The sequence below is a fragment of the Phaenicophaeus curvirostris genome, chromosome 2, assembly GCF_032191515.1.
Source record: "Phaenicophaeus curvirostris isolate KB17595 chromosome 2, BPBGC_Pcur_1.0, whole genome shotgun sequence".
Lineage (NCBI taxonomy): Eukaryota > Metazoa > Chordata > Aves > Cuculiformes > Cuculidae > Phaenicophaeus > Phaenicophaeus curvirostris.
The window spans coordinates 12466856-12482329 of NC_091393.1; the positions used below are offsets into that span (position 1 = coordinate 12466856).

A 15474-nucleotide genomic window follows, 5' to 3' on the forward strand; every position below is an offset into this window, starting at 1 on the left:
TCACTGTAATACCAAAGTAAACCCCACAAACTACTTGAAGTTATTAATTGGTTCCTACTGCACTAATTACAGACACAGATGCATAATCTGAAACTCACATGTGGTCTTGCAAATATTTTGGAGCACTGCATTGCAGTCGCTTCCTCAAGGCACCACAAAGAGCCATGTAAGACCATCACAGCTTCATTGGGAATAACTTCAGCTCATGACAAAACTGAAATATTATGACTGTTTGGAACATCTCAGCATCCCAAACTGTAAGTATACATAATACAGTAATATGAAAAATTATTCAGTTCAAAAATTCTGAAAGTATTTTATTGGAAAGGTGAATTTTTTTCATTAGGACTCTGTAAAATAATAATTATTTAAGACAGTTCCTGCCCAATATCAGACTTAGGGCTATTTTACTTTCAATCATCATAGTGTTGAAACAGTTGAAATTTTTTTGTTATTGTGTTTGGGGAGGGGGGTTGTTTTGTTATTGGTTTTGTTTGGGTTTTTGTTTTTGGGTTTTTTGCAAAGTCTTTCTATGGTAACTGGCTTTAGAACAAAATTGCTCTGAAACTGTGACATCTTTGAAATGCATTCCTAGATATATCCACTTTTCCTTTTCCTGAAATCCTTCTCAAAAAATACTTCGTCTAATAATTTCTACTAATACCACAAGCTAGCAGGAAATTACACCACTTACTGGAGATTAGGCTTTATTTTGCAGCAGCCAGAGGAAATCTAAAACACCACCAGTCTGAATAGACAAAGGTTATTATATCCAATTTTTAGATACAGAACTGAAGGACTGAAAAAATAAGATCACATAACTCAATCCTAAGAAACGGATTATTTCATTGATTTTGCTGGGGCCTATCCACTGATTAACATTAATCTTTGTAAGACTGGAACTCCTGTGCAACCCTGAGAACCACACTGAGTTCTCCGGAAGGAGTTCTGAAGACTGAGATCTCTTCACCTGCACGATTTTTTGGTATCTGACCCAACATCCTCTGCTCCCCAGATCCTCTCAAAGCACAGCCAGATGCCCCAGGACAATAAGAAAAGAAACTACACTAGTAAAACAGCAAACTACAACTAAACCTCAATTAAACTTGTTTTGTTCTTGCAAAAAATAAAGAAACTACATTGCTTTTTATACCTGTGCAACCGTCTACAAAAAAACACTGTGCAGACTTGTTATTTTATAGATAGTAATGCTCTTTACCAGGCCAATTAACAGCTTTCTTCAGTCACGTGCATTTCTTGTATTTTAATAATATTTTCATGGTTGTGTGGTGTACACAAATGAAAACATTCAAATTTAGTAAACATTTCCTGTCATTATTTGTAGAGAGCACATAGAAACCACAAAGACTTTCCTGTGACAAACATCATCTGTAGATGCAAGATCAACGTTAGATGGTGTATGCTAATTCCCAACATTTATTTCAGTATTATCAGAAGATAGTAACCATCATATTATTGTAACCATAGTAAAACCTTCCCACAGCTACTCCCACAGAAAGCAGGAATAGTACATTTGATGTATAAGCCTTAAAAACCAGAAAATGAAAAATCAATCCACTGGTCAGTACACACATCCTAATTCTTTCCCAACAGGCACATAAATATCTTCAACAACAACTATAAATTTCCTCAGTGATCCTAATTCTGTTCTCCTCAGTTTCCAATTTCTAAATATATTCTCCAACAAATTGCCTTCATTTCTCAGAACAGTAGTATGGGTTTTGTAAATGTGTTTGGATAAAGAAGGACAAGAAAGGTGACTTGAATAACAAGAACATTATATATTGTATCATGCCGATTCAGTGCTGATAAAGACTTACAGTCACACAGTTGCTATTCATTGGATCCAAATGTGCCAGAAATTAAGCAGAATAACCTCTAACGTTCAAAATATGTCCACATTCTACCATACACAGAAGCTACATAAAGCCAGCAACTGGCAAGAACTGATAATAGTGACTATTAAATAGCGACTATTAAAAATTCAGTTTTAAAAACTATTTGTTTCAGGCTCACATGAAACTTCTCTCAAAAATGTTTAATTCAAAATGTTTTTAATTAAATCCCGGAGAGCATTCTTCAGATGCCATATTTTCAGCCTTATCTAAATATCAAAACCTTTCTTCTAATACATTATGTACAAACAAATATAAGTGAGATTTCATATTGAAAGGCCATCCGCTTTTAGAGAAAAGAAGTTTTATTTAAGCCTTTCCTAAAACAGCATATGAGAATTCCCTTCAAATCTGATATGTTGCTTAGACCACAATAAAATTCAGAAGACGTTCAGTGTAAGTTTAGCTTTCTAATATATTACATTCCAGATTAAAAGTAAATTTGAAATATGAAGAGAAAATGGTAATGATTTCTGAAAGAAAAGGTCACCTTTGAGTTTGTTCTACATGAGCCTTTCAATAACAACTCAACACTGAAACTAAAACCTTTATCATCTACAGCACTCTTTCAAATGCTGATGATGTGTTACTGAAGAACTACCACTTCATGTTTGGATCCCTTATCACCATTGCATTGAAAGCTCAACCGAAGTGTTCCGTCCAGAAGGAACTTATCATTCTACAGACACCAATACAGCTACTGCTCAGTCTCATTCAGTAAGAAGGACCCGTTATAATAATCCCTTCATTTGCCAAAAAAAAAACCCAACACATGACAATTTACATTGTCAACACAGTAACATTTACTTTTACAACACAGTAACAGCTACAAAAAAAGAGTTCTGATGAAACAGTTATCAACTGCTGTAAGCATGAAAGACCTCTAAAAATCGAGGGTCAATTCTTCACTTGGTCCACCTCACCTGTAAGTAATTCTGGAGCTGTAGACACTTAAAAGGTGAAATGTGGCAAATTAATTAAAATAAAACAATTACAGGATTAACAAAAGTGAAATAATAAAACATGCATTTTCATTACCCTGATACAAATTCCTAAAACCAAAATCCTTGGTCTCTCCAGTTGCTAGCACCCGCTAACACAACCTTCTACTCACAGTCCCACTCCAGCTGCCCGGACAGACATCCATGCCGATGTACACACCACCACACAGAGATGCACACGCTCCAGATCCCTGCAGTAACTGGGCTTCAACACCACAGTCTGTCCAGTAGCGTTCCCTGAATCTGTCATCTCTTTTGCTGTCTCACTCACTGCCAGTGGGTCTCTCAGCTGACCCCAGATCCAGAGTCTCTCCAGTAGCTGGCTTGGACAACCCGATTCCTCCAGTAGCCTTATTCTCCAGGTGACTCCCTCTCAAACATACCAACAGATGTAAACATACTTGGCTTACTTAAACTACCTTCAGCTAGTCGAGCTCGATATTTGCTAGCAACAGACACTCACACACTCACCCACTGCCAGTCTGGCCCCCATATTGATAGGAATAGTTGGACTCGATGGTCCGGTGGGTCTTTTCCAACCTGATGATTCTATGATTCTATGACCCATCCACTGACTCCAGTGGTTGGTGCTTAGACCTCCATACACACATGTGCACACAGAACAGAAAGAGTATCACCCAGGAAATCAGAAGTGGAGCTTAATGAGAAGACACGACACATCCTGCCGAGCAGGCACAGGGCATGGCCAGTCATATCAACCAGTCTGTTTATATGCAGCCAGACCTTTTTATTCCCTTATTTCTCAATTTTCCCATATCTATTCCTCTCCCAATAACCTTGGTCCACAGCTTTCCCTACCTTTGGTTTCTCCTTTATACCCCCACCCCTGAAAATCTTGTATGATTCCAAAATGCCCCCTATATGCTCCTCCCTGCATATCATAATAGATCCCAAACACTCGCAGGCAGCAACTCCCTTGGGTCTGCAGTCATCGAGAATGTCCCTGACTTCTGGTGCTGGGCGTCCCCATCCTGACCCTTTGGGCTGAGGCTGGGGACAGCCCTGGCAGGAGCTGAGTTGGGGACTCCACTTCCCAGACTGTGTTACTGGGGTTCCCCTGCCTGCTGCTGTGCCTTCGGGCTCCTTTGTGTGTGCGTGTGTATGTGGAGATAAGCGTTTAATCACACAACTGAACACAATCTACTCGGTTCCCATTTTCCTCCCTCTCATACGTCTTTGAAAACATCTTGTCTCATTCTTTTTATTTTATTAATACTGCATTTACATCCTTTTATACTACATGTGACTAATCTACTGATGATTTCCATACCCAATGCCTCTTTATTTTGGAAGTGACACTTCAGTGGGCCCTTCTCCAAGGCTCCTCAAACTGTGCTCCTTACGCCTTTAGTAAAAGTTTAGTGTCCTCCCTCCTGAATATGACAGTTTTGCAAGCTTTTATAGATAATAAATGAATGAAATATTAACTGTACCTGTATTGAATGCATCCTATGATCTGCTGCTCACTTCAGAATACTCATTCACATCACATATGAAACACCAACACACAGGGAAAGTCATATCGCAGAGTTTTACCTACACCACTTCATCCTGTTCTTTGATTTATGTTTGAGAAATCAGAATAAATGACTACTTAATGCAATAATGTGCCCCTTTAAAATAGTCTATATTTGACACAGAACAAATCTTATTAAATACACTCTTCAAGCACTGCTTATAATCCCTCCTATGCAAAAAGAAAGCTGTTCTATATAGTTTTCCCTATAGTTCATGAGTGACAGCCATCATTTCCATTTGTACTCTTTTCCTTCAAGTGTATATCACCGTGAAGTGCTTGGGACAGTCACCTTTTAAAATAACCTATGTACTTTTATTCACCTTATTTCTATGATGAAAGACCGCACAGTAAGGATGGAATAACAATATGGAAACCAACCATCTAATCCAACTGGACACACTTTATTGAAGTCTTATTACTTCCATGTGTAAGAGGAAACAAAAGCCAACTGAAATCCCTAATTTTTGGCACTCTCAATACGTACTGTATCCAGAAAAACAGAATTTCACTTTTCACTTTTATTTTTACAGCACAATGATATTAGACATATGGACTTAACTTGATCACTTAAGAGATCAAAAGCTTTAACTGACTGTAAAAAAGCGAGGTCTTTATTAAGCCTAAAGAAATACTGTTCTTTAGAAAGCTGCAATGATTTGTAAGTATCATTCTAATCTCTTCTACAGTATGAATATTCTTAAAAATAACTGGTATCAAAATTTTAGTATGGATGATAAAATCTTAAAAAATGCATATAACAAGTAATGGCAGTACAGTTATAACACAGATTCAAGTCAAACAATGTAGAAACTCATCATAAGATAAATTCAATGCCAAAGAGCTATATTCCAACTCATTCTAAGGTAGCATGTGTGATAAATTAACTAGTATTTCTCAAAACAAATCCTACTTTCCTAAAAAAGATGAGTGTAAAATTATGAGCTACTGTCATGAAATATCTGCTTTCAGTATTGACAGAAATAAATAATTCTTTATTAAAACATTTTAAACTTTTTTTTTAAATATGGGATATTTGTCAAGATACATCTCTGACAAGCAAAAGCAATCCCAAAATGGATCAACTGGGTTTAAGTACCTTTCTTAGCAGAGGTCTGAGGAGATTATAAACTCATTGTGTAGTTTCAGCAATGCACTGAGCATCCCATGCTCTTCCAATAATATTTGCTGGTGATATTTTTTCCCTTTCAACTCACGTTTTTTTTTCCAACATATCTACTTTCCTTTATTGTGACAGTAAATTATGAGTTTCCTGCACAGCTTAAAGTAATTTTCTTCTCAAATGTTAATAATAACAGAAAGCACTAAATGATACGCTCTTTTGGTTGAGTTTATTTCACATGGTAAGAATTGAAGAAAGATTATCAATTTCAACACTCAAGGTTGGTAGTACCTTATGATTTTATTAGACCTATTTTAATCAAAAGGGCTACCTATAAAAAAATAAAGGAGGTCAAATACTAATTACTCAGAAGGACAACAAATACTTGGTTCTTAATGGAGACAGGATTTTGGTAGAAAAAAGGAATGACCATCCACAAAACTAAAATTTAATAATAATGTAAAAAGTAACTTTTAAAAAAATGTAAACACCAACTTTTAATGTAGTAATAAATATTATTTCTACAGATAAGCGTATTCAGCCATGCAAAACACCTAAATACAAATAAACTGTGTACCTGAACTGTGGAACTGATTTCAGATGCAAATCCTCCAGTCAAGGGAGCTTCGTGGCTAATCAGCAACCGCCCAGTCTTTGCCACCGACTGAAAAGGAAGAACAAACCCCAAAAATGTAACCAAATTACAGCTTTTGCATTTCTTATTCATACTACTTGTGGAATATATGAAACATGTAACATCATTATCAGTGTCAGAAAGTAGCTACTTCTCCCCTCTTAAATTTTCACTGAAAGATAAATCATCCTAGAAGTCTAAATTGAGTAAGCACAAAAATATCCTGCTAAAGTGTTTACCTCTTCTATTCCTTTTTAGCATGTATCAAGAATAAAAATTAATTCCAGAGTATTAATTTACCCTATCAATGCAAACTGTAATATTTCTGAAGAAGAATAAGGATTTTAACAGGAAGCCAGTAAAAACATGGATCCTGAAAATACTAAAAAGCACACATATAAAGGAAACCTTCACTAATCCATACCTCTGGACAACCAGATCCTAGGTAAAACTGAATCATAGCTGTTCAGAAAATAAAACTGCTAAATAAAAATTTTAGGACAAAAACAATCATGTGGATTAACGCTGCCTATTTTAGTTTTACATGACAATAACAATCAAAATTTTTTAATTCAGAGTCTCAGCTACACACTAAATTGCCTAGAAGTGTACAGTATCAGACACCTTTGGTCAGAAATAAGGCAGCAAAGTCTCACTTTACATAATAGACATTCTATAATTTCATAAAGTACATAGAAAAGTTTCATCAACTTCTAAAGATGTACATCAGGGAAAAAAAACAGAATAGTGTATGTTCATCTTTTAAGAACAGTTAGAGTCTGATTTTTAAGGTAAGTACATAGTATATTGCTGCTGTATCATTAGTTACCAAGTGGAAAAACCCGAGACAGTGCTAGCTATCAATTCAAACTCCCTATTGCTGTGATCTTCAATTTAACATCTACACCAGCACATTCTCCAGTCAGAAGGCTCCCTGTTATCTACACAATAGAATACAAAAAGGCAATGCCCTAATTATACAGTTTTCCTTCTGATTTAAGTCCTCTTCTAATTCTTTTGTTTTTTCTACCAATGACTCAATGGCTTTAAGTAGTTCGTCCACAGATGTACTGGCAAGTCACAGGCCTATAAACAAGATGATCCATATACTGCACTATGAAGTGGCTTGACAACTTTCAAAGCTAAACAAGTCAGGAAAAGGCATTGCAACAGCTGGAAAGTAATCCACAGTTACATAGGCTGATTTCTTGAATTTCTTTGCCAGCACTGGGAACTCATATCTAAAGAGCAGAGGCATTAACTGCACTATAAATCTGTCTGGTTCATCAAAACAACAGTTCAATGAACAAAATGTACACTCCAGTTAAGTTGATAGGATAAAACCAATACAATCTGTTTTAAGTTGCTATGAGAAAGCTGATACAACTAATCCGTTTCAATGGTTTTTTTTGAGAATCCTCTTTTAAACAAAGATTCTTTTGCATATATTTGTTCTGAGTGATCCACACTATGAAACATTACAAGCTATCATAAAGTTACACATCTGTTTTCTCAGACTTTAACCGTATGAACTAGATACTGTCAGAATGCATATAAGAAAATCCACATGGGACCAGATCAGCAATCTAGCAGTCCGGTATCCTGTCTCCACAACTGAGATAATTTGATATTTGGAAAGAGTGAAAGGGCCTTTAAATGTGTTCCTTTAGTATTTCTCAGCCTCCAACTCTTCAACATCACATATTTCCCCAGTCCAATACAGTTTCTTGCTCTTAGGTAACTGATAATTCTTCTTGCATGAATTTATCTCTTATCAAGTTGAACCCACGTAAAGAATAAAGAAAAAAAAAAAAAGAAAAAATCATTTTGGAAATCTGCTTCTCCTACATGAGAAATTCTTTATTTTTACATATGATTCCTAAGGGCTTCAAGGCTTCCTTGCTGAAAGAGGTTGTTAAGAATGACCAAGCATTGCATACTAGCATCTCAGGGCTAACAAAAAGCACTCTATGTCGTGCCTGGTGGAAAACCATGCTAGCAAAGCTTTGGTGATTTTAGTACCCATCCTAGCTTGTTCAACTTCAGTGGGGACAACTGCACTACCATTGTGCCATGCAGAAACACCTTAAAAACTTTCCTAGTGGCTAAAAATGAGAATTCAAATGAGCAGAAATTAACCGCGACACTGCATCAAGGAAGGAAACGAGCACAGCAATTCTTGACTATTACAGGCTCGCCTGCATCAATTTCTACTTCACATTTAACACTTGTTCCTAAGCTACACTGAATCATTCAGAAAGACATGCAATCTTAATTACAGTCATTCCAGTGTTTGGAAATGCATCAAAGCTATTGTTAATTTGTCACAGTGAGAACCCTGTTCTCTGTTAAAATTCTGTACCTTATTTCCAAACAAATTGAGCTGACTTTAACTTAGAGTTCTCGGTTCTTACTTTACTTCTGTTTGATAGATGGATCCGTTACCACATTTCTGCTCCCCACATGAATACATTACAACTGCAATCAAATGATCTCCTAATCACACTTCTGCTAAACTAAGCAGATCGAGCTCAAAGTCTTTCACCATACAGTACAGTTCCAATTCCTTAATTTTTCTTACAACTCTACCATGAATCACTTCCATTTTCCAATGTCCTTCTTGAAGTACACCCTCCTGGAACCAGCATTCCAGCCTTTTGCAGAACAGTTGCATATACAGAGACTATAACCTCAATACTGCAGCTCTTGGATGTATGAGACTTTTTGGCCAAAGCATAACAACAAGAGTCCAGTTTCAATGGATAACTGTAATTCCTTGTTCTTGGGAAAGAGGGGTTTGCCCTTAAAGGATAATTGCTTCTTAGAATAAAGACAGAAATACAGTGTGCATTTATATTTCAAGATACAAAATTATCCTCGGATATGCAAAAAAAATGTATTGTATGCCTGAATCTAGCTCAGTTAATGAACCTGTCTTCTCTCTATCAGTAACTGAGTGTCTATTTTATCTATTTCTTCAGCTGTTTGCCAGTAACCATTTGAAATTTTTCCCACATCTTTGATGGAAATATTAAAAAACAGGTTAAAAATCAGACTGCAGGATGTCAGTGACTTTACTGCTTCCATTCACTAGCACCACCTTTACATGACATACAGTTAAAGTCAAAGCGGCACTAATGCCTTACTTTTCAGCCATGTTAATTTAGTTTGTGAGCACCTAATTATGATTAATTGTGTATTTCATGTAAATTCTGCAGCTCATGTAGTACTTTTTAAAAAAGCGTCTTCAAAATATATGGTGGGGCTTAGAGGACTGGCACTGCTAAAAATGTTCCTTATTTACATCCACAATGAGAGTTGTTTGCTATTCTTCTCAGGGTGTTAAGATATTCTGTAGTTTCTCTGGTCTCAAACTAAATGAAAATGGAAACTTTTTTTTATTGTTTGGCCATCTTTAGTTACAGAGCATGGAGGAAAATCAGAAGCAACATCCAAGCATTTGGAGAGCACGGCTCCTCTTCATGTAGTGGTCACTCCGCACTTTCACAGCTGAATTCAGCAGATGCAACCCTGGTTGCTCCCCAAAGAGATAGGTCCTATCCTACCCAGAACCTCCTGCTCCCAGCCCAACCTTGGCATCTCCTTAAACACCGAAGGGGTCACGGGGTAAGCTAGCTGAAGGAGATAACCCTATTCATCCCATAGCAGTGTACAGTTAGCATAAAGCTGCGAACACCATCCCAGAGACAGATTCAGAGATCAGAGGCAGATGAGGATTGCCTCACAGAAAGCTTCAACAGTGCCCCTGTCCTCCGGAGGACAGCTGAGACCCAGGTCATGGCACACCACTGTCACTTGTGCTATTATCCAGTCACTGGAGAAAAGACTCTAGGGCTTTCAGCTACTAAATTAACCCTAAAAAAACACTAAACAACCAGAAACAAATATACTTACTATTCTTTTCCACCTTAATTTCCATGTCAGGACTGTTTTACATTTGTGTAATCCAAAAGGATGACAAATTGATGTTGCATCAGTGCAAAAGGCTAGCAGCATGATCACCCCAATAATGAAATATTAAAAAAACCAAAACCACCACGTCTGCAAGACAAATGCTTTTATATTGCGCTCTGAAGGTTTTCTGAACTGCAGCCCAGCATTTTTGCAGTGAAGCAGCTGAGTGAATTGTTTTCAGCCTCCCTAACCACATTCTTTATCTCTCTATCCAAGAGTTTCTGTGATCACCTTCCTCTTCAACTCTCAATTTATCATGTTGGCCACTTTTTCCTCTTCTATAGGCAGTAGAAAACAATACAGGTCTGACACTTCCAAGCACTCTGATATCTAAGTGTTGACACTACCAGTAACATACAATGCCCTTATTTAGAAGAAAGCACATTTAAACTGACATGAATTTTATAGTCAACTGCATTTTACACCACTACTCTCTATACATAGCAACAGCACTACTTCCAGTGTAACCAGCTGCTTCACTAACACAGCAATGGCCTCTAAAGAAATTATCAAAGTCAGAATTAGCTTTTCATCAAATCATAGAATGGTTTGAGTTGGAAGGGACCTTAAAGATCATCTAGTTCCAAACCCCTGCTGTGGGCAGGGACACCTCCCACCAGATCAGGCTGCCCAAGGCTCCATCCAACCTGGCCTTGAACACCTCCAGGGATGGGGCAGCCACAGCTTCCCTGGGCAACCTGAGCCAGTGCCTCACCACCCTCATAGTGAAGAAATTCCTCCTAATGTCTAGTCTAAATCTGCCCCTCTTCAATTATAGCCATTTGCCCTAGTCCTATCACTACAAGGCTTTGTAAAAAGTACTCGCCAGCTTTCTTGTAGCCCCTTCAGGTACTAGAAGGTCACTACAAGGTCTCCGCAGAGCCTCCTCTTCTCCAGACTGAACAAGCCCAACTCTCTCAGCCTGTCCTCGTATGGAATGTGCTCCAACCCTCTGATCATCTTTGTAGCTCTGCTTTGCACCCACTCCAACAGTTCCATATCCTTCTCATGTTGAGGATTCCAGAACTGGACACAGTACTCCAGATGAGGTCTCACAAGAGAGGAATAGAGGGGCAAAACCACCTCCCTCAACCTGCTGGCCATGCTTCTTTTGATGCAGCCCAGGATACGGTTGGCCTCTGGGCTGCGAGCACACACTGCTGGCTCATGTCTAGCCTCTCATCAACCAGCACCCTCAAGTCCTTCTCTGCAGGGCAGCTCTCAATCACATCATTCCCCATCCTGTATTGAAACTGCAGACTGCCTCAGCCAGGTGCAGGACCTTGCACTTGGCCTTGTTGAAACTCATGAGGTTCTTACAGCCCCACTTCTCCAGCCTGTCCAGATCCCTCTGGATGACATCCCGTCTTTCTGGTGTGACAACTGCACCACTCAGCTTGGTGTCATTATAAAAGTCTGTTATTGTGTCAAAACAGCAAGCTGTTTATTTTCTTTAACAAGAAAAATTTGTTCTCAGAATAAAAAGTGTTTCCATCTGTTATAGAAATGGTATTATTTTTATGTTCACTTTCACATTTAAAGTTTTGCATACTTTTGATAGTGTTCTTTAGAGAGTGATAAAATTCCTGTATAAATGCGAAAATGGCTTTTGAAAATGATTTTAAAGAAGCTGGCAAAAATACTGAAATTGTATTTGTGTTATATCTCATTTCGCACTAAGCTTATATGCAAACAATTACAGGATGTATAAAAACGAACTTTAACAGATATGTGCCTTTACTGAAAACCAATCAGAATATGGAAGCTTAAAAAGAAACAACAAACCACAATTCTGTAAAGTTTCAATAAATGTCTTGAAAAATGATTTTTCTTTTTCATTTTTGGATCAGCTTTAATGAATTCATGCTTGGAAATTGTAAAACATGAGGGAGCCTACTTTCCCCATCTCATTAGTTCTGCTTTCCTTTTCATGTTTCTATAAAAATGAAATTGCATAGCATCATTCTTGGTACTGAATATCATAAGCACAAGGATAGAAATAAGTTTGCAGATTTTTATTCAGCATTTCCCACAGAGAAATGTATAACATAAACTGCCAGATGAATCACTGAGAATTACATTTACTTAGAACGTGCAGATCCATAGGATCTGGGCCCAACATACACCAGATACAATTAATTGTTTGTACATGTGATATACTGACAATCTTTAGAAATGCAGATATTGTGCCCCCAATTTCCAGGCATTCCAGAGCCTTGTTGGAGTTGTGGGATCTGTGGAAGAGCCCAGACATGCAAAAGTGCTATAATCACCTAATGATCATGACATAGTTTGCAAATTTTAACTCCAGGCTGCACAGAAGAACTACTTTATTCTCATAGCAGTAGTAAAGGCTAGGACTTGTATGCACTCTTTAAAGCTCCAAAACAGCAGACAAAATAATTCTTAACATTAAAGAAAAATGTTAAATAATTAATCTGAATTAAAATACAATAAAATAATAACTTTTGGTATGGTTTTCAACAGTACTAAATTCCCTGAGAAGGAAAATCAGAGAGAGCCTTCAAATCTACTATATCATGTCTACACTATACTCCCTAGTTAACTAAAACTCATTTATCAGTAAAAGCAAGATGCAAAGACAAAAAAAAATGATATTGAAAAAAACATTATTTCACCACACACAGCTTAACAGCCCGAAGTATGAATAAGATAAGCCCTATGAATCTTAACAGAATGACTGTAAGGCAGACTGCCTCATTACTTTTCCTCCTCTTCTTAATATGTTCAGAACTTAGCGGAAAGTTTCAGTCTGGGTGAAGAACACTAGTTTCAGTGATTAAAACCAGCATTGAAGCATTTACTGATAATTCTTTCATTAAATACCCATTTGCCTGAATTTGATAACAAAACGGCAACTGAGTGCTCACTGAAAAAAGAGACATGCTTCTGTAAGCAGCCTAAGTGCTGTTAGATGAACCATAGTGGGGAGAACCTGGCAATCTTGGAACACAACTGCAGAACTGCATGCTAAATCATTGTTTAGAAAATATTACTGTAGTTTTCTTCTCAGGCAAATTTTCAGTCACATCCAATGATGGGGTAGAGTGTACCTTCGTTAGAGTTGCAGATAACAAAACTGGGTTGAGTGGCTGATAGTTGTACTGCGTCCAGAGGAACCTGGACAGACTGAAGAAATGGACTGGCAGGAACCTAGAATCATAGAATCATTGAGGTTGGAAAAGAGCACTAAGATCATCAAGTCCAACTGTCAGCCTAACACCACCATGCCTACTAAACCATGTCCTAAAGCACCAGGTCTACACACTTTTTTAACACCTCCAAGGATGATGACTCCACCACTTCCCTGGGCAGCCTGTTCCAATACTTGACCACTCTTTCGTTAAAGAATTTGTTTCTAATATCCAGTCTAAAAAAAGTTCAAAAAGTGAAATGCAAAGACCTGTACCTGGGGAGGAGCAACTTCATGCATTAAGATGGGCTGGGGGCCACACAACTGGAAAGTGGCTTGGCAGGAAAGGGACATGGCCATGCTGACGGACACCAAGTTGACCATGAGTCAGAAATGTGCCCTTGCAGCAAAGGCAGTGAACGGTATCCTGCGTTCCCTTAGGAGAGCTGCCAGCCGGTCAGAGGAACTGATCCTTCCCCTCTACTCAGCATTTGTGAAGGCCACACCTGCAGTGCTATGTCATGTTCTGAGCTCGTCAATACAAGAATTGTGGATATACTGGAGAAAGTCCAACAAAGGGCCACAGAGATGATTAAGGGACTGGGATTAATGGATCTCATCAATTTATATACATGCATATCCAAAGGGAGGGTGCAAACAAGAAAGAGCCAGGCTTTTCTCAGTAGTGACCAGGGAAAGGACTGCACAGTTTATACTATCATGTTGATGTTGCATAATGCACTGGTTAAACCTCACCACTTCGAAATCTGCATCAAGATGGATCTTTTCCTCAGTTTAAAATGAATGTATGGTGGAAACAGTTCATAAAGAACTAATGTGACCACAGCTGGGATGCACATATGAAACATCTTGCAGAGAAATGTTAGTGCAACCATAAAACTTACTGCCTCGACACATCAGGACTTTATTATTCCAATATGTATCATTTTACACTATAAATGCCAAAAACAATTCTGAAAGACTAACGTGGCTTCCTCCTGCATGGCACCAAAAACACAATGCTGTAGTGTGAAGATAATAGGGCAGAGATAATGAGAAATAAAATCAGGCACAGAACTAAAGCAAAGCAACTTGGAAAATTAAAAAAATTACAATTAAAATCAAAAAGGTTGGCGACAGGGCTAGGCAGAACATCCTACGAAGCAATGAAGAGAGTGGATAATAAAACAGTTATGGGCTTTTCATCCTACACAAGACTGTCAGGTTATGACTAAGATGTTCAGAGAGATTTATAAGCTTCCTGCAAAGCCAAGAACCAAGGGCAGACTCTCAATGTGTTAGCCTCCATAAAAATACAAAGTAGCAGATAATTCCTCTCCAAAACAACTTTCAATTTAAATAGCTGAGACTGTGCAAAGAGAAAAGGGATATGACACACAGCAGGGTGCATCTCAGCAGCTTGGGCTGCTTGATTTATTTTCTAATGGAAGAGTACTAACCCAAATTAAAAGGACTGACATTCTGTCAACCAGTGACTAACTTTCTAATGCCTTTCAGTAAATTTACTCTGGTAAAACAATGCTGCTGTAAATGCTCTTAAATACTTTCATAACACCATTTTGCATACCCTAAAGCAGTTAATTACTAAGAAAACAGTAGCTGCTAATAATGGTCATAGAATGTAGACACAACGCAGAGAAGTCATGCTTTGTGCAGATGGATACTCCTGCTTAACCTAAAAAAAACATACTAACCAACTTCAGTAAGAGACAGGAAAGAAAAATTACTCCTGGAATGTCATAACATGACCTCCTGATATCCTTAAGATAAATTGCTGCAAACCAAATTGGAATAAATTACTTAGAAAAGAAAACTGATTCAGAAGTCAAAAGCAAATTTGAAAATATAACCCACCTGGCTCATTCTTATCACTTCATATAAACTGTATTGATTTTATCACATACTTGTCCTTCACCTTTTCACGTCTCATTTGTTGTTTTTTTTCATACTAGCTCTTGTTAACAGTGACAAGTAATATTTTAAATATACATCTAGTGCAAGAAGTCCTTGTCTACTTCTGATGACCCCACATACTACCTGGATAGATATACAGAAATGAATAACATGAATATAAAAAAGCTTCTTTTGACCTAATGTCTCTAAATCTCCCAAT

The 15474-nt window shown here is 37.7% G+C and overlaps 1 protein-coding gene across 1 annotated transcript in view; it reads right to left on the reverse strand.

The window, feature by feature from the left end:
* BCKDHB (branched chain keto acid dehydrogenase E1 subunit beta) overlaps positions 1-15474 on the reverse strand; it is a 136594-nt gene that overhangs the window by 50707 nt on the left and 70413 nt on the right. Inside the window, exon 9 of the mRNA XM_069851314.1 lies at positions 6155-6241. Within this exon, the coding sequence (XP_069707415.1) occupies positions 6155-6241 (87 nt within the window). The remainder of the gene's footprint in view (positions 1-6154; positions 6242-15474) is intronic.